Below are 19,986 nucleotides of genomic sequence, written 5' to 3'. Positions count from 1 at the left end.
TCGGGAGGTGGTGGGCTCTCCTGCTTTGGAGGTTTTTAAACAGAGGCTGATGGCCATCTGACAGCAATGAAGATCCTATGAATTTAAGGGGAGGTATTTGTGAGTTTCCTGCATTGTGCAGGGTGTTGGACTAGATGACCCTGGAGGTCTCTTCCAACTCTTTGATTCTATGATACTAATAGCCCAATTTGATTAATGAAAGAATAATATAAAGATAATCCAATCAATTCAAAGCCATGATGTAATCAATCGGTATTCAATTAATTAATTCACTATCTTCTATACAGAACTAAAATTCAATTTGGGGGCCCCACTATGTGATCTAATGGTGTATTTATTCTGAACCAATGCAAACATAATAAGGATCCATGAGGATTCATGGTCTGGAACCATGCATTTGCTCCGTGGTGTTGTCGCAAAGCCATGGAGCAAGCTATGCCCATGGACATCATATCTTATGGTGTTTTTTATGGTATATTTGGGTGACTGAATGCAAAGACTCTGAGGATTCAAGAGGATCTGTGCTTCAGAACCATCTTTTGGCAGATTGGCGTCATCATGAACTCGTAGATTCAAGACATTCCTGATGTAAACCATGACCATGGGCATGATATGTGATATGATGGGGGTATTGGGGTGATCCATCGCAAAACCCCCAAAGATCAATGAGGATCCATGGTAAAACATGTTTTTACAGCATGGCTTCTCAAAGAGAGTGTGAATGTATGATTTCTATGGTGCAAGTTGTGCCATGGATATGCTATGTGATTTGATGTTGAGGTGACTCCAAGTAAAACCCCAGAGGATCCATGGGGGTTTATGTTGCTAAACCATGTTTTGGCCCCATGGTGTTGCCACGAAGGTATGGCATCATGATTTCTGGGGTGCAAGCTCAGCCCATGGACATGATATGTGATTGGATGGTGAGCTTGTGGTGATGCAAAGCAAAAATCATGAGGATCCATGAGAAAACATGCTTCGAAACCATGTTTTGGCTCCCTGGTGTTGCCACAAAGCCATGCATCCGTGATTTCTGTGGTGTAAGCTGTGTGGTGGCCCAAAGCAAAAATCATTAGGATTCATGGTCTGGAACCATTTTTTTGCTCCATGGTGTTGTCACGAAGTTGAGGATCCATGTTCTCTGTGTTGCAAACTCTGCTCATAAACAGGATGTGTGATTTAATGGTGATGCTGGGATAACCCAAAGAACAAAGCCATGGATCCATGATTTCTGTGGTGTAAGCTTTGCCCATGGACATGATATGTGATTTGATTGTGAACGTGGTTTGACCCAAAGCAAAAACCATGAGGAACCATGAGGATCTGTGCTTTGGAACTATGTTTTTGCAGAATGGTATCACCACGAAGCTGTGGATCTGTGATTTCTTTGATGCAGGCTTTACTCATGGCCATGATACTTGATTTGATGGTGAACTTGGGTGAATCCAAAGCAAAAATCATAAGGATCCATGAGGATGCCTGGTTCAGAACCTTGTTTTTCCTATGTGATGTTGCCACAAAGATGGGCAACACCATGTAGAAATCTGTGATTTCTGAGGTAGGAGCACTACCCATGGACAATCTGTGATCTGATGGTGAGCTTGGGGTGACCCACAACAAAAATCATGAGGCAGCATTCAGATCCATGTTCCAGAATCTTAGTTCTGCTTGATGGTGTCGCCACAAAGTTGTGGATCCGTTATTTCTGTGGTGCAAACTCTGCCCATGGACATATGTGATTGGATGGTGAGCTTGGGGTGACCCAAAGCAAAAATCATTGGAATCCATGAGGCTCTGTGGTTCAAAACCAAGTTTTTGGTCCATGGTGCTGCCATGAAGTCGTGGATCCACGATTTCAGTGGTGCAAACTCTGCCCATGGACACAATATAAGAATTGATGGTGAGCTTTGGGGGATCCAATGCAAAAATCATGAGGATCCATGGTTCAAAACCAAGTTTTTGGTCCATGGTGCTGCCACGAATCCGTGGATCCATGATTTCTGTGGTGTAAACTCTGTCCATTGACATGATATAAAAGCTGATGGTGAGCTTTGAGGAATCCAATGCAAAAATCATGAGGATCCATGAGGATCCGTGGTTTGGAACCCTGTTTTTGCTCTCGTGAGGCGCCATGGATCTGTGGAGGCATGCCTTTTGTGGTCCTGCCTATAGTCTTAAGACAGGATCTACAGAATAATAGTGGTTTGATTTCATTTCAATGTAAAAAATCATATGAATTCATGAAGATCCGTGTAGATCCGACTTTTACCCTTTTCCCTAGAATTCTACCAAAGTTGCAACTGCAGGAGGGCGGCAATTGTACATAGTGGGAGGGGAGAAGACCGAGGCTTTGTTTTGAAAGAGCCTGAACTCCCGGCTGTGCTTCGACTTCTCGACTGGGGATCGAAGTTGCGTGGAGAATCCTCTACTCACTGCCAAATCCAAAATCTCCCATTCAGCTAACGTCGCTCAACAGCAGCTAAGCCACAACAAAGCTCTCTCCAACACATCCAGGAAGCGGTGCCTGCGAGGAAAGGAAATGCCCGTCTGGGAGTTTTGTTGCTAAGTCTATGGGAGGCATAGAGACTGGAGTCCTAGAAGGGAGACCTCCCCCCCTTCCCCTATAATTTGCCCCCGTTGACTGCTCGTTTGAATGCATGTCCCCCCCTCCCCAGTGAAGGGGCTGCAGCTTCTGCACATTCCTCTCTTTGGGCAAGGGGGGTTTCTGGGTGAGTAACTTTTGCTTTTCCGGAGAGCAGCAGAAGCAAGGAAATCCCAGCAGGGGGACCGGAGGAGAGGGGAGAGAGAGAGGCCCCCTCCCATTCCCTCCTCGTCCTCCCCCCCCCCCCCACAGATTCACAACACGGCAACGCGAGGTGGGAATTGTCTTTTGCTGCGCCAAAAATAATTGGAGGGAAATTATAGGGGTGCTCTGGAGCTTTTCTGGCATTGCAAGCATTCTTCACTGATGTTCCTCCCCTCCCCAAACCCTGCTTTTGCCAGGCTTCGTCCCCGAATCTCCAAGAATTCTCCCAACCTGGAGTTGGCAACCCATCCAACAGCATGTTCTGAGTGGGGTGGGGGGAAGCCCCAAAGCAGAAAGTGAAAGGTTTTCAAGGGTGACAAAAATGTTATACTCAAGAGGCAGTGTTTTAAAAAACCACATCAATGTTTTTTAGGAAAAAAGATTTGGGATTGAAATCTATGCATGTGTTCCCCCCAGTGGAGGGGCAATGTGATGACATGGTAATCTGAGTGCTGTTGATAATAATAATAATATAATAATAATAATATTTTATTTATATCCCGCCCTCCCCGCCAAAGCAGGCTCAGGGCGGCTAACAGCTGAGTTGTCTGTTTATAGAATGTTTCATTGTATTTTATTGTTTTATCATGTGTTGTGCTCCGCCCTGAGCCTTACGGGGAATGGGCGGAATAGAAATATACTAAAATAAATAAATATGTGACACCCTGGAAAAAAGAAAGCAGCTAGTCGTCTGTGAAGTTGTCAGCTACAAAGGGATTGCTGTTGAGGAATCTTTAGTATGGATCCAGCAGGTTCTGTGACCATCCAGTTTCCTCCACTCCATTCGACATCCAAATTTTCCTTATTATGTTGTTTATAGATTTCTGCCTCTTCCACCTCCAGGTGAGGTCTGGAGATCTCCCAGAATTACAGCTTCTCTCTGGCTAGATGAGAGTCCAGTAGAACCATACAGACCAACAAAATTTGGGGGGATATGAGCGTTTGAGAGTGAAGGTTCCTTTGTCCAAAATTTATCTGCAGATGACACAGATTGGTTCCTGTCAAGAGGTGCTCTTGCCATGGTCTAGTTGGTAACCTCTAACCTTTGCACTATGAACCATTTTTCACTGCACAGTTCTCTTGCCCTGTAGTAACCTCTTTCTCTCCCAGCTATGCTTGCTATCTATTGCCTTGTAACTATCATGTACCCACTATTGCCCTATTGCCACTATTGAAGTGCTAGACACACTTCAAGGTTGTGGAGTCTAGTTCACAGAAATCAGCTTGCACCTGCATCCAAAGGGACGCTTGGGAAAGAACTTTGAGACGAGGGAAAGCTTTTTGGCGCCTGATGCTTGAATGTTTCAACAGTTGACTCTGAGGTATTTGTAGGGGGTATTTGCCCGCCAAAGTCAGTTTTAGCAATGCTCGTCTAGCCTGCCATGTCAATCTCTCAATAAACTGATCTCTTGCACCCATTCGAGTAGTTTAATGGGGAAGAACTTACAGGAGTTGACAGTTCCCCTAGAGAAAATGCCAACTTTAGAGTTGTACTCTATGGCATTATACCTTGCTGATGTGACAATCCCTCTCCTTCCTGAACCTTGCCCTCCTGAGCCTCTCCCCCCAGATCTCCAGGAATCCCCCAACCTGGAGCTGGCAACCTTATTTGAAGCCCTTGAAGCAAGGAACAAAAAATCTCCTCCAGGATAGAAATATTTTTAGTCAACTTGAAGCTCTCCACCTAAAAGTTCTGTTGCTATAACTTTGGGGTTGGAATTTAATTGGCTTTCTAGTCTGTGGCCTAGGGATTTGTTCCAAGTACATAACATCACCATTGTAGTGCACTGCTTCTGATTATATTCTAGGTATAAGATCAAGCCAGTCCCTTTCTGGCTTGAGAGCCAGTTTGGTGTAGTGGTTAAGTGTGTGGACTCTTATCTGGGAGAACTGGGTTTGATTCCCCACTCCTCCACTTGCACCTGCTGGAATGGCCTTGGGTCAGCCATAGCTCTGGCAAAATTGTCCTTGAAAGGGCAGCTGCTGTGAGAGCTCTCTCAGTCCCCCTCCCCACCTCACAGGTTGTTTGTTGCAGGGGAGGAAGGTAAAGGAGATTCTGAGCCGCTCTGAGGCTCTGAGATTTGGAGTGGAGGGCAGGATATAAATCCAATATCTTCAGCTTCTTCTTTCTGTAGGCTCTTGGTCAAAAAGAAATTGGCCATCTTTCTGCATTGTGAACCAGCATGCAGTGGTTGTTAGAGCAGAACCAAGGATCTGTGGATTCAAAGCCCGTTTGAACCACAAAGCTGACCTTCAGCCTGGTCACTAGCATTCAGCTTAACCCACCTTGCCAGTTTCTCATGAAGATGATATGGGGGGAAGGAAGGAATGCCATTCTGTGAAATCCTGAGAGAGACCAGAGTAAAATATCATTTGCAGTCCAGTCTGGTGTTGTGGTTGCAGTGTTGTTTATAGATGTCCATTCTACCACCTCCAGGTGAGGCCTGGAGACTTCCCAGAATTACAGCTTCTCTGTGTCACACAGTGGCCAAAATCCATGTGCCATCAAGAGGCCCACCAGTGGGGCCAGAATGCCAGAAGCCCTCCAAGCACCAGGAATACAGAACATCACTGCCTCAGACAGAATGTTTCATCACTGCCTCAGACAGACCCTGTGGCTAATGGCTACTGATGGACCCCTGCTCCAGATGTGTATCTAATCCCTTCTTGAAACTGTCTATACTTGTAGCCATCACCACTTCCTGTGGTAGTGAATTCCCCATGTTAATTATCTTTGGGTGAATAAGTACTGCCTTTTATCTGTTCTAAACCTGCTGCTCATTAGTTTCATTGGATGCCCACGAGTTCTTGCATTGTGAGAAAGGAAGTACTTTTCTCTACCTTCTCTATCTCATGCATAATTTTGTAAACTTCTGTCATGTCTCCCTTCAATGGTCATTTCTCTAAGCTACAAAGCCCTAACCTCTTTAATCTTTCTTCATAGGGAAGGGGTCCATCCCCTTAATAGTTTTAGTTGCCCTTTTCTGCACTTTTCCAATGCTATAATATCTTTCTTGAGGTGTAGTGACCAATACTCCGTCTAAGCTGTGGAGTCTTGTGAGCAAAAATTCTAGTTTGTAAGCTAGCGGCATTAAAATTGTGAGCTACTGCATAAATTAGTTTGCTCCGGGGCCATCCTTCCTGAGCTAAGACAAAAATGTGTGAGCCCGAGGCTAAAAACCTGTGAGCTAGCTCACACTAACTCACCTTAGAGGGAACAACTGGTGGTGACCAGAACTGTACACAGAGGTTCTCTTTGTTCCTTGTCTGAAGGCCCATGTACATGTTTTCTCAATTTTCAAATCTTTCTGTCATTACCCCTTAGGGAAGATTCCTGTTTTGGGACCCAGACACCCTTGGCAAGACGCAGAGTATGTCAACAGAACAGGAGAACAAGTCAGGATTCAGCCTTCAGAGCCCAACGGAGCTGGAACAATGGAGGCAGCCGGGGTTCAAAGTAGAGGGCCCAGCCACAGCAGGCTTCGGCCTGGATGAGGAATTGGGGGGCTTGAGAAGATCTCCTCTTGTCACTCAGGGTGAGAATATCGAGGGATTTGTGCAGAGGAGGCCAGAGGGACAGGTCAAACAGGAACCAGGTGAGGGTTCACTTCAGCAGTGGGAAGTCCAGTGGCAGGAGTTTCTGAAGATGGTGGATTCCCCTCACAAAGGCTGGCGAATACCACAGTTACTGAGGGAGCCCACACCGTGGGACGACACGAAAGCCTTCCTGACCTCCTTCGAGCAGGTGGCAGAAGCCTGCCAGTGGCCCAAGGATGAGTGGGCAGCCCGACTTCTGCCGGCCCTCAGTGGGGAAGTGGAGCAGGCCTTCAGCACCTTGGAGGCCAACGACAGAGAAGATTATGGGAAAGTGAAGGCAACCATCTTGCGATGGGACACCTTGACCAGGGAGAGGTGGCGCCAACATTTCCGGCATTTCCGCTACCAGGAGGCTGAGGGGCCACGGGGACTCTACAGCTGCCTCCAGGAACTTTGCCATCAGTGGCTGAAGGTGGAGAGGCACTCGAAGGAGCAGATCATGGAGCTGCTGATCCTAGAGCAGCTCTTGACCGTCCTCCCCACACAGATCCAGAGCTGGGTGAGGCAGCACGGCCCCGAGAGCTGTTCCCAGGCAGTGGCCCTGGCAGAGGAGTTCCTGCAGCTGCAACGGGAGGCTGACAAGAGACCTGAGCAACAAGTAAGGAGGATTCCTGGTGAATCTCTTGAGCATTCCAGGCAACCAGGAGAAAAAAAACTCACCTACTTCAGTGCTTATGATAGTCCTTTGGTAGGCGATACTTTCCCCGTTGTCCTCTGCTACGGTTACCGTATTTTTCAGACCATAAGACGCACTTTCCCCCCCCAAAAAAAGTGGGGGGAAAAGTGTGTGCGTCTTATGGTCCGAAGGTACGTACCTTCGGGGGCGAGGGGGCGATCCGCTGCCTCTTCCTCCGATCCGGCGCTTCCCCCGCGCCTGCTTGCCTGGCTCCATCTTCTTCAGGCAAGCGTGGGATCGCTCCACGTGGCCCCAGCGCTTCACAAGCGCCGGCTGCGGAGGGGGCAGCGTGCTTCCTACTTCCCTGTGTGCCTGCCTTCAGCTGTGATGTTTAAAGCAAGCGCTGGGATCGGAGGGGGGAGGGAGCGATCCCAGCGCTTGCTTTAAACATCAAAGCTGAAGGCAGGCACACAGGGAAGTAGGAAGCACACTGCCCCCTCCGCAGCCGGCGCTTGCGAAGCGCTGGGGCCACGTGGAGCGATCCCACGCTTGCCTGAAGAAGATGGAGCCAGGCAAGCAGGCGCGGGGGAAGCGCCGGATCGGAGGAAGAGGCAGCGGATCGCCCCCCAGGAGGAAGGTGCGTCTTATCCTCCGGTGCGTCTAATCGTCCGAAAAATACGGTAATTTGCTCTTAACGCTGTTAAAATGCAGGGTGAGCCCCGGGAGGAGGGAGTTTGTATTTTTTAAAAACTTCGTTTACACCCTGCTTTTCTTCCCAGTGGGGATGAATGTTCATAAGTCACTGCTCACTTCTTCAAAGATCTGCTTCAGTATCTGAAGAAGTGAGCAGTGACTCACGCAAGCTCATCCCCTGCCACAAATTTTGTTAGTTTTTAATGTGCTCCTGGACCCTTGCTAATTTGTATTGCTGCAGAGAGACTAACATGGCTACTCGTCTTGATCTATCTCTGGGGTAGAAGACTTTCTCTGCATTCAGAAGAGCTTAGGCTTACTCCCCCACTATCTCCAGTTTATAGCTATCTGCAGGTCTTTCTGGCGCGGCACCCCTTGAGGTGGCAGCCTCGCACGTTTCTTTGATTGTTGGGTCTGATGAGAAGAAATGCTAGCCAGGCTTCTCCCTTTCGTAAGCCTGCTGTCACCTTCCTAGACAGTGCCGGATTAAACCCTGTGGAGGCCCCTAAGCAGTTGAAAACTTGGGGGTCCCCTCCCAAATTATTTCAGAGTAAGCTCCCACCCCACGGCCCCAGCTGCAGCCTGCAGGCACCTTCTTAAAAGCCCCTTTTCCTAAGCTGTAGGGGAGAGGCCGAGAGAGGCAAACTTGGCAAGAACGCCAGCAGCAGCCGCACCAGGCAAGTCGGGCAAAGAGCAGCTCAGTTGCTGGCTGCGCATGCAGGATGGGAGGGTGGCAAGCAGGGGGAAAACTGGGAGGGGAGCTGGCCCGGGGCCCCTAAAGGCATGGGGGCCTATAGGCCAGCACCTATTTGGCCTAATTGTTCATCCGCCTCCTCCTAGGTTGGCCTGTGTGTGCTGAAAGGGAATTCTTTTGTTTCAGGAGCCAACAGCAGTGGTGGCTGACCCCCTCTCCGAGCCGGAGCAGGCGCCAGTGGACACGGAGACAAGGCAGCTGTGTGGAGAGGCGAAACAGGAAGCAGACGACGGAGATACAAGCTCACACAGGGAGCAGTTGGGTAAGGACTTCCAGCTCTGTAAAGTTTTGCCCAGTTCTACGTGGCTTGTCTTGGAACGTGATGCTTTCTGTGCACAGGTGCCCCTGTTAAAGACCACCTCCAATGTGATTGGAGCAGGAGGGTGTTCCTCATACTTCTGCCTTTTTATGTAATTTCCACCCCCCCACACACACACACTTCAGGAGTCTCAAGAAGGGGCCAAGGCTCAAGGGTTAAATCAGGGGTGCTGTGCCTTTTTCAGCCACCTTTTGAAACTTGAAGCAGGTTGACAGGTGCAGCCACAGGATGGGTGTGGCAGGAGGCGGGGCCAGTCACAAAAGGTTGGGGAGCGCTTGGATACGATTGGAGGAGTGCTCGGATACGATTGGAGTCTGGTAATCTCAGGTTTGAAGCTAGGGTTTGTATTTTATCCATCTATATGTGGCTGAAAGGTCATTTTTAACCCACAAGGCCTGTTTCCTCTGATTTTTCAGGATGATTTCCAATCCAGTTGGCTCAAAGCAGTTTACAGCCATATTCACAAAATCAGCTTTTCATCTCAGCTAATTTTATCTTATGGATTTGAACAAGCTAAAGGACTAATTAAACGTAGAATTGAGGACATAGAGCGACAGTCTGACATCTCTTGTGCATCAAAACTTGGTGTGTTGTTAAATATCAAAAGTACTATTGAGCCAGCAACATATCTGACTTCAGTGGAAAGAAGAAATTTTAGAAGGGCATTTGCCTTAGCTAGATGTTCTGCCCTTCCATCTGCAGTTATGCAAGGCAGGTACAATAAAATCCCCTGTTCTGAAAGGCTGTGCTCATGCCCTTTAAGCGAGGTTGAATCTATAGAGCATATGTTTTTCAGTTGCCCATATTATAGTGAGGGTCATTTTAGAATTATTACTCCATTAGTCAATAGGATACAATTAGTCAATATTAATACAAACAAAGCAAGACTTCATTGGTTCTTATCAAATCAGAATCTAGAGATTACACATTCAGTTGCTGAGTTTTGTGGATTAATTCTTAGTCTGCGGGAATTGCATTTTAAAAGTTCTTAAATTTAGATCTCTATTTGTGCATACTATGTCTGTTTTTACTTTTTCATACTATGTTTATACTGTATTCTGGTCTCAAGACTGTCATAAACTATGATGATGTTGGGGAGTGTAGTCAAGTTAGCCTTTGCTGGCATAAAATAACTACTGAAAGGAACATAACAAATGTCTCAGGAAAGAAGTTCCCTTACAATATCAATATCTTTCTTTTTTTTGGTCTGTTCCAGGGGTTGATGCATGGGAGCATGAGGACAAGGGAGAGCCAAGCAGGGCCTCCTCAGAAACAGCAGAGTGCAAAGAGACGGAAGAGAGCATTGGGAATCCAGAGGGACTAGAGAGGCGAGAAGAAAAGCAGCCAATGGAGAAATGGAAGACAAAAGCCGTTGCGGATGATCGTGGCGACCCTCAGCCCAAAAAACACAAAGGGAAAAGATGGATTAAATGTCCCGCCTGTGGAAAACTCTTTTGCCGTCAAACCAGCTTTAATGCGCACTGGAGAGTCCACACGGGGGAAAAAACAAGCACGAGTTTGACCTTCGGGAAGAGCTTCAGCTGGAGCATAAGCCTCACCACACATCAGAGGATTAAAACAGGGGAAAAGCCATACCAGTGCCCAAACTGCGACAAGAGCTTTTCCGATCAGCCGAGGCTTAAAAGGCACCAGAGAATCCACACTGGGGAGAAACCTTACAAATGTTCGTACTGCGGGAAGACCTTCAGCCAGAGGCACCACTGTGCATCCCATGAGAGAATCCATACAGGAGAGAAGCCATACCACTGCGTGGACTGCAGCAAGAGCTTTTGTACAAAGTCGAGCCTTAACGCACATCGAAGAATCCACACTGGGGAGAAACCACATAAATGCCTGGAGTGTGGAAAGAGCTTCAGTAAGAGCACCAACCTGACTTCGCACAAAAGGCTGCACACAGGAGAAAAGCCCTACAAGTGCTTGGTGTGTGGAAGGAGCTTCAGCCGGAGTGAACATCTCACCTCACACCAGAGGATCCACACAGGGGAGAAACCATACATCTGCTCCTACTGTAGCAAGAACTTCTGCAGTAAATCCAGCCTGAAGGCACATCAGAGAATCCACACAGGGGAGAAGCCATACAAATGTTTGGAGTGCGGCAAATGCTTCCGATGGAGCACCTATCTTGCTTCACATCAAGAAATCCACAAAGGGGAGAAGCCATACAAATGTTCGGAATGTGGGAAAGACACTCACCTTCCTTCTCATCAAGACATCCTCTCAGAGTAGAAGCCACAGCAGTGCCATTTGAGCCTTATTAATTGAAAGCTGGAGAACTGTTCAGAACGTGACAAAAACAGTCAATGCGTAGCATGTGCACTGCACATCAGAACACTTTGTCATGAGCAACCACATATAGGTGTTTTTAGGGCAGGGAAGAAGAAGATATTGGATTTATATCCCACCCTACACTTAGAGTCTCAGAGTCCCCCCTCCCAACAACAGACACCTGTGAGATAGGTGGGGCTGAGAGAGCTCTTACAGCAGCTGACCTTTCAAGGATGACTCCTACAAGAGCTATGGCTGACCCAAGGCCATTCTAGCAGCTGCAAGTGGAGGAGTGGGAAATCAAACCCAGTTCTCCCAGATAAGAGTCCACACATTTAACCACTACACTAGACTGGGTCTCAGACTTCCGGACCACATGTTGAGCCGCCTGGTCTTAATAATTTACCACTTATCTAATTGTGCACTGTGCATATGTGTTGGCCTTCCAAATACTTGGTGACCTTCCTATTCTTGTCAGGATAAAGCAGCTTGTGCTGAAGGCTTGATTAGAAAATTTTTCAGCATTCCCATTGTTCAATGGCTGGTTTTTTTATTTGGCACTAAGAGATCAGTGGAGCGAGGATGACATGGTATAGCCCAGGGGTGGCCAAATCGTGGCTGAGGAGCCACATGCGGCTATTTCACACATATTGTGCCGTTCTTGAAGCCTCCACCGACACGTCAGCTAGCCTGGAGAAGGCATTTGTCTCTTTAAATCATTCTGCCAAGCCAGCCAGTGGCTTGGAGAAGGCATTTAAAGTTAAAGTTGCTTTCTTTCCACCTCTCCTCCCCCTATCTATTTGCCTGCCTGCCTCCCTCCCTTTTTTCCTAAATATCCTGTCAAACATCTGACATTTATTCTATGTGGCTCTTACATTAAGCAAGTTTGACTACTCCTGGTATGTCCTGATCTCATCAGATCTTAGAAGCTAAGCAGAGTTGGTATTTTGATGGGACACCAAGGAAGACTCTGCAGAGGAAGGCACTGGCAAACCATCTCTATTTCTCACCTCCTTTGAAAGCCCATCTCTGGGGTCACCATAAGTCATTTGTGGCTTGACAGCATGTATGTCCATAAGAAGCCAATAATGTATGAGGTCAGCAAAACTGTATTTCCTCTGCTTGCCGAGACACCTTTGTGTGTTCTTTGTTTTTACTGATAGCTGTTTAAGAGGGAGTAGCACTTCTTTCTCCAAATGCTGTTACAAATGGTGTGGTTCTCTGCCTTGCAGACAAGCCTCCTCTGCCACGTGAGGTTCTAAAACAATAAAAGTCATATCATGTTTCTCAAAAGGTGTGTTCTGTATTTTATCTTAACCTGGACAGCAAGGAGTGGGAAACTAAGAATAATGGGTTGCATCCAATGTTCCCTCTAAGCTGCAGAGTCTTATGAGCAAAAATTCTACTTTGTGAGCTACTGGCATTAAAGTTGTGAGCTACTGCATAAATTATTGTGCTCTGGGACCATTTTTCCTGAGCTGAGACAAAAATGTGTGAGCTGGAGGCTAAAAATCTGTGAGCTAGCTCATGCTAACTCAGTTTAGAGGGAACACTGGTTGCATCCCACCTTGAGGGCATTTGACTAGCCCGGGCTGAAATGGGTTGTGTCTGACCCTGAGGACATTTGTCAGGCCAACTACCCGGGAGCTCTGGAGTCTGGGACAAATATTGGGACTTCAGCAGCAGGTAGAAGCCTCTCTGGAGATTTTTAATGATATTTCGTAACCCTTGGCTTGACCCAAAATCATAACAACTGCTCTTTTTTTTCATAGCGAAAGAGCTCTTGCTGCCTTTTCCAGTTAGTCATAGGGGATCTGGATTCCTAGAGAGGCTTTTTCCTGATCTGCTCCTTTAAACGTGCAGATTCCTTCCTGCTTTTCTCCAATGGTTGTGTGTGGGAAGTCTCTCTTCTTCCTTCTCAGGTTTGGGTTTTCGGCAGGGACTAAGGAAGGTGGTTAACCTTTATCAAAGGCCTGTAGCCACAGGAGGGCCTGTGGGGGCACTGCCCCCTGACTTCCTGCCCCCCTAACTCTAAGGGGGCTCTCTGGGGTCACAGCCTGCTTTCTTTTTACCATGGCTGAGCCAGCAAAGCGTCAGCAGCAGCCAGAGCTGGGAGAGCAGAGCAGGGCACAGTGCACTGCAGCAGTAAAAGCAGCAAGCGGAGAGGAGGGAGGCGGAGGAAGCCATGTGGAATGGGCTGGGGAGGAGGGGGGGATGGATGGAACTCCTGACTCTGAAGTGCCGGGGTGGGGAGAGGGAGGTGGAAGGAAGCCCCTCTGCTTGCGTTCAAAGTGCGGTCCCTTCTGGACGGCAAAGTTTTAGGGTTAGCCGCCTCGGCCACATTCAGAGCTTCCAGCTGCCCCAGAAAGTTCTGAGAAGCGGCAAGTCCCGCAGTGGATGGGAAAGGGTACCCCCAGACTTTTAAAAAAGCCCCCCGACTTTTAAAATCCTGGCTATGGCCCTGACCTTTAACCTTGTCAGCTATTGGAAGCTGAGGAAGCTTGGTTCTGGTTAGTACCTGGATGAGAGACCAATGAGGAAGTTCAGGGTTGTTACCCAGAGGCAGGCAATGGCAAACCACCTCTCAATGTCTCTCACCTTGAAAACCCTGCGGGGACACCATAAGTCAGCTATGACTAGATCAGGGGTGGCCAAACTGTGGCTTGGGAGCCACATGTGGCTCTTTCACACATATTGTGTTGCTCTTGAAGCCCCCACTGCCCCGTTGGCTGGCTTGGAGAAGGCATTTGTCTCTTTAAATCACTTGGCCCAGCCAAGCCAGCTGGCAGCTTGGAGAATGTATTTAAAGTTGCTTTCTTTCTACCTCTCCCGCCCCATCTCTTTGCTTTCCTCTCTCCCTCCCTCTCTTCCTTCTTGTCTTGCGGCTCTCAAACAACTGATGTTGCAGCTCTCAGACATCTGACATTTATTCAATGTGGCTCTTACGTTAAGCAAGTTTGGCCACCCCTGTCCTAGATGGCACTTTCCACTTGTCAGGGAAGGGGGTATAAATCCCACTGAAGTCAGCGGGCTTATTTCATGTTTCTCATTGTTTGATGAACCCTTTCCACCTCTTTCTGCCTTAACAGTGTAAGATGGGAGCCTTAGAAGGCATCTTTGGGCTAAGGTCCATTTGGAAGACCTGCTCTGCCTCTCCTCCCCATTTCTCACCTCTCTAGTGCTTTTCTAAGTGCCTGACCTGTATAGCCCAAGCAAGCCTGATCTTGTCAGATCTCAGAAACTAAGCAGGGTTGACTTTGGCAAATTCTTGGATGGGAGACCTCCTTTATATACCAATAGTTGGGAAGACAACAGCAGGCTTTATCCAGCCACCTCTCTGAATTTTTATTTTACCTCATCCTACTTTGAAAAAAGCCAGGAGTCCCATGGCACAGAGTGGTAAAGCTGCAGTACTGCAGTCTGAGCTCTCTGTTCATGACTTGAGTTCAATCCTGGTGGAAGCTGAGTTTAGGTAGTTGGCTCAAGGTTGACTCAGCCTTCCATCCTTCCAAGGTGGGTAAAATGATTACCCAGCTTGGTGGGGGGAAAGTGTAGATGACTGGGGAAGCCAATGGCAAACCACCCCATAAAAAGTCTGCCGTGAAGACGTCGTGATGTAATGTCACCCCAGAGTCAAAAACTGGAAGGTAGCAAATGTCACCCCCATCTTTAAAACAGGTTCCAGAGGAGATACAGGAAATTACAGGCCAGTCAATTTGACTACAATACTGGGAAAGTTGGTAGAAACCGTTATCAAAGACAAAATGAATAGGCAGATTGATGAACACAAGTTATTGAGGAAGACATAGCATGGGTTCTGTAAGGGAAGATTTTGTCTCACTAACCTGTTACAATTCTTTGAGGGGCTGAACAAACATGTGGACAAAGGGGACCCAATAGATGTTGTTTACCTTGACTTCCAGAAACCTTTTGATAGTTCCTCATCAAAGGCTCCTTAGTAAGTTCAAGAGTCATGGAGTAAAAGGACAAGTCCTCTTGTGGATCAAAAACTGGCTAATTAATAAGAAACAGAGAGTGAGTATAAATGGGCAATTTTTGCAGTGGAAAATGGTTAGCAGTGGGGTACCGCAGGGCTCAGTACTGGGCCCCATGCTCTTTAACTTGTTTATTAATGATTTGGAGTTGGGAGTAAGCAGTGAAGTGGCCAAGTTTGCAGATGACACTAAATTCTTCAAGGTGGTGAGAACCAGAGAGGCACTCCAAAGGGATCTGTTGAGGCTGGGTGAGTGGACGTCAATGTGGCAGATAAGGTCCAACGTGGCCAAGTGCAAAGTAATGCACATTGGGGCCAAAAATCCTAGCTATAAATACAAGTTGATGGGGTGTGAACTGGCAGAGACTGACCAAGAGATCTTGGGATCATGGTAGATAACTCATTGAAAATGTCAAGACTGTGTGCGATTGCAATAAAAAAGGCCAACGCCATGCTGGGGATTATTAGGAAGGGAATGGAAAACAAATCAGCCAGTATCATAATGCCCTTGTATAAATCGATGGTGTGGTATGATTTGGAATACTGTGTACAATTCCGGTCACCACACCTCAAAAAAGATATAGCATTGGAAAAAGTGCAGAAAAGGGCTAGAATGATGAAAGGGTTGGAACACTTTCCCTATGAAGAAAGATTAAAACGCATGGGGCTCTTTAGCTTGGAGAAACTTTGACTGCGGGGTGACATGATAGAGGTTTACAAGATTATGCATGGGATAGAGAAGATAGAGAAAGTATTTTTCTCCCTTTCTCACAATACAAGAACTTGTGGACATTCAATGAAATTGCTGAGCAGTCGTGTTAGAACTGATATAAGGAAGCACTTCTTCACGAAAAGGGTGATTAACATGTGGAATTCACTGCCACAGGAGGTGGTGGTGGCTACAAGCATAGACAGCTTCAAGTTGGGAATGGATAAGCATATGGAGCAGAGGTCCATCAGTGGCTCTTAGCCACAGCTTATCGCTGGAACTCTGTCTGGGGCAGTGACGCTGTATTCTGGTTCTTTGGAGGGACACAGTGGAAGGGCTTCTAGTCCCACTGGTGGACCTCTTGATGGCACTTGGGTTTTTTTGGCCACTGTGTGACAGAGTGTTGGACTGGATGGGCCATTGGCCTGATCCAACATGGCTTCTCTTATGTTCACCCCATTAAAAAAGTCTGCTGTGAAAACGCTGTGATGCGATGTCATGACAGAGTTGGAAACGACTTGTGCTTGCACAGGGGACTACCTTTACCTTTACGGTTTGCCATCACGGGCGTGAGAAATTTCTGGAGGTTTTATGGGTGGAGCCTCAGAAGGGCGGGATTTGGGGTGGGGAGGGATGTCAGCAGGGGTGGAACTTTAGCAGGAGCTCTTTTGCATATTAGGCCACACACCCCTGATGTAGCCAATCTTCCAAGAGCTTCTAGGACTCTTAGTACAGGGCCTACTGTAAGCTCTTGGAGGATTGGCTACATCAGGGGTATGTGGCCTAATATGCAAAGGAGCTCCTGCTAGAATTCCTCCCTGGACGTCAGCAGGAAATGATTGTTGGATATTGTAATTCTGCATGCATGAGGATCTCGGAAGGGAAAGGGTTGAGAGAATTCTCTCACTCGGAAGCACTTGGCAGTTGACCTTATCCTCTCATTAGTTAGATGTGGAGCCCCTTTGGGCATTGCTTGCCTTCTGTTTCATCTTATATGGGACCTCCCTGCTTCGCTCTCTTACCTGGGCTTTTGAAGCTATAGGAAGTGCACCTTTTTGAAGTTAATCTGTTCGCAATAAGTTAAACTTACTGGTGTGAATATATCATGTAAGATGTGCTTCTGCTTTTGCAGGTCAGTTTCTTTCTCTTGTTATCACTGCAGTCCGATCATCTTTGCAATTTGTTTGAAGAGTACTTTCCCCTTAACGAGGAAACGTGGAGGATTGAGGAACACTGCACAAAGCTTCTGTGCTTCCAAGGCGAATGATATTTTACATACATTTAACCCAATAATAATACCATAGAGTTCACCCTCCAAAGCAACCTTTTCCTCTAGAAGAACCAATCTCTTTCAGCTGAAGGACTGTTAGAATTCCAGGAGATCCCCAGGTCCCACCTGGAGGTATACAGATGACATTTTCTGTATCTTTATTGATATTCAAGCGATTGAAGCATTTAGGGGGTGGTGCAACATACCCTACTATTAAATTTTTATCTGAACTGCAACAGCGATTTCATTAATTTCTTGGACACCACTGTATACAAAATACTGGACCATAAACTGAGAGTTAACCTTTACTTTAAACCAACAGACCATAATTTGATTCTGCATTTTGATTCCTTTCATCCTCCACACATTAAGAATAACCTCCAATATGGTCAATTCTTATAGGTCAAGCGTAGTTCTAGTCAACGAGTTGACTACATGAAGGACAACTATAAGTTGTTGGGGCAGTGCTGTAAAAGGGGCTATCCTGAACATATAGTAAAAACAGCAAGATCCAAAGCTAGCGCTACAGTAAAACTGGAGTTGTTGAAGAATGGGGAGTGAAGTACTGTCAGCAAGGACACATCTTTTGCATGTGCTTTCCAATTTTCCTCCAGGTCACAACATATCAAGGGAATGCTTCGTAACCTTTCCCTTTATAACTCCATAACAAAAAGGACTAGATAAAGAAAACTGGAAACTAGGTACACTGTTGCAATAGTTTGTTATAACATTGCCATAATGTTATAGTGCTACTGCAATCTAGCTCTTCCCAATCTTTAAAAAAAACCTTGAAAAAGTCCCCCAAGCATGTATTTGTGGGTGGAATAGGGGTCACATAGCAGGACATCAGGAAAATGATGCTGATGCAGCTGCAACCTACAAAAAGTGTGCATCTTCCCAATCACCACACGGCTTCCAAAAAGTACTTTGCTTGCAATCTTTCCCAAAAAAATCTTACCAAACTAAGTTGGAGAAAGAGTAAAGTGAAGTGCAGAAAGCAGGACACATAAAGAAGACTGCAGATTTATACCCCGCCCTTCTCTCTGAATCAGAGACTCAGAGCGGCTTACAATCTCCTACATCTTCTCCCCCCACAACAGACACCCTGTGAGGTGGGTGGGGCTGAGAGGGCTCTCACAGCAGCTGCCCTTTCAAGGACAACCTCTGCCAGAGCTATGGCTAACCCAAGGCCATTCCAGCAGCTGCAAGTGGAGGAGTGGGGAATCAAACTCGGTTCTCGCAGATAAGAGTCTGCACACCTAACCACTACACCAAACTGGCTCTCCAGCATCACATCATGTGGATGCTCCTTCAAACAGTGAGGCAGTAAGGAAGTCCAGGTGGAGCAAGACTGGTGTGTAGAAACACAGATGAGAGATTGTCAAGCGTCTATGTCACAGAGCAAACCAAGGACATGCCTTTTGCCAAAACATCATATTGCTTTATTGTTTCAAAGCCTTTGTTGTCGAGAGGGTGAAAGGTGCACAGTGAGGGGGAGGGAGGGATCATATGTTTTATCAGGGTTGCATAAAGACAATTCTATTCCCTCTTAAAACAACTACAGATGACAACAAAAGGTTTAAAAAGTGGGGGAAATGAATCTTAGCAAGCAAAGCAAACACATGAAGCCATCTATCTAACTCTTTCTACAAGTCATGCTCTCATCTTTCAGACTGTGAATAGGAAACAGAAAGCAAAGTGAGTTAAAGCAAAAAGAAAGATGTCCAAGGGCTGCAAGGGAAGAAGGGGGGAATCTGGGGCTGGGAGAAGGCTTACCCCCCTACTCCACCAGTGACTCTATGCAGACCCCTTTATTTCCTCCTGTCAAAGTGAACGGAAGCCGTTGCAGGAGAAATGCAAGTGTTATCTGCAATACAGAGAAAACTTAACCACTGCTCCTGACTCCGGAGGGTCCCCCCATCACCACAGCGGACCAGAAAGAACTGGGAGATCGAACCATGTTCTTCTCCTGGGCAAGCAGGGAAGGGGCTCAAGAACCAGGCAGGAGGAAAAACAGGGCATTAAAATCAACAGAGTTTCCAGCTCAACATTAGGAAGAACTTCCTGATTGTTAGAGCGGTTCCTCAGTGGAACAGGCTTCCTCGGGAGGTGGTGGGCTCTCCTTCCTTGGAGGTTTTTAAACAGAGGCTAGATGGCCATCTGACAGCAATGAGGATCTTGTGAATTTCGGGGGAGGTATTTGTGAGTTTCTTGCATTGCGCAGGGGGTTGGACTAGATGACCCTGGAGGTCCCTTCCAACTCTATGATACTAGGATTCTACCACTTGCTGCCTCCTGAAGGAGAACACAGCTTGGGGACGGATGAACCTTCTTCTCAGCTTTTTGTCTTGTCTTTCCCCCCAGATTTTCCCACTCAGGACTGAGTCACAAATCAAGGTGAGGGGATCAAGCTACTAACTCTAACTTGGGGAGCAGGTCTGGTGATGAAATGCGGGGCAGGGATGCCGTGGGGATGGAGAAAGGAAAGCAGAGCACCACTCCAATTGAGAGGTGCTATGATCAATACTCCCTCTAAGCTATGGGATCTTGTAAGCCAAAATCCTACTTCATGAGCTACTGGCATTTAAGTTGTGCGCTATTGCATAACTTAGCTTGCTCTGGGGCCATTTTTTCTAGAGCTAAGACAAAAGTGTGTGAGCCAGAGGCTAAAAAACACAGTGAGCTAGCTCACACCAACTCAGCTTAGAGGGAACACTGGCTGTGACAGAGGTTTACAAAATTACGCATGGGATAGAGAAGGGAGAGAAATGAGTACTTTTCTCCCTTTCTCACAAGACAAGAACTCGTGGGTACTCAATGAAACTAAGGAGCAGTAGAGCACATAAAATGAAGTACTTCTTCACCCAAAGAGTGATTAACACATGGAATTCACTACTGAAGGAAGTGGTGATGGCTATAAGCATAGACAGCTTCAAGAGGGG

At 46.9% G+C, this 19,986-nt stretch overlaps 1 protein-coding gene across 1 annotated transcript in view; it reads left to right on the top strand.

Moving 5' to 3' along the window:
• The first annotated feature begins 6,136 nt into the window (after positions 1-6,136).
• LOC132571872 (uncharacterized) overlaps positions 6,137-19,986 on the top strand; it is a 58,008-nt gene continuing 44,158 nt past the window's right edge. Inside the window, exons 1-4 of the mRNA XM_060238663.1 lie at positions 6,137-7,001; positions 8,593-8,728; positions 10,002-11,029; positions 19,409-19,441. Coding sequence (XP_060094646.1) covers positions 6,180-7,001; positions 8,593-8,728; positions 10,002-11,029; positions 19,409-19,441 — 2,019 coding nt within the window. The 5' untranslated portion in view covers positions 6,137-6,179. The remainder of the gene's footprint in view (positions 7,002-8,592; positions 8,729-10,001; positions 11,030-19,408; positions 19,442-19,986) is intronic.

This window comes from Heteronotia binoei, chromosome 5 (genome assembly GCF_032191835.1).
Source record: "Heteronotia binoei isolate CCM8104 ecotype False Entrance Well chromosome 5, APGP_CSIRO_Hbin_v1, whole genome shotgun sequence".
In the NCBI taxonomy this organism is placed as follows: domain Eukaryota; kingdom Metazoa; phylum Chordata; class Lepidosauria; order Squamata; family Gekkonidae; genus Heteronotia; species Heteronotia binoei.
The sequence above is the reverse complement of the archived record's forward strand: the minus strand, read 5'-3'. Positions and strand labels throughout refer to the sequence as shown.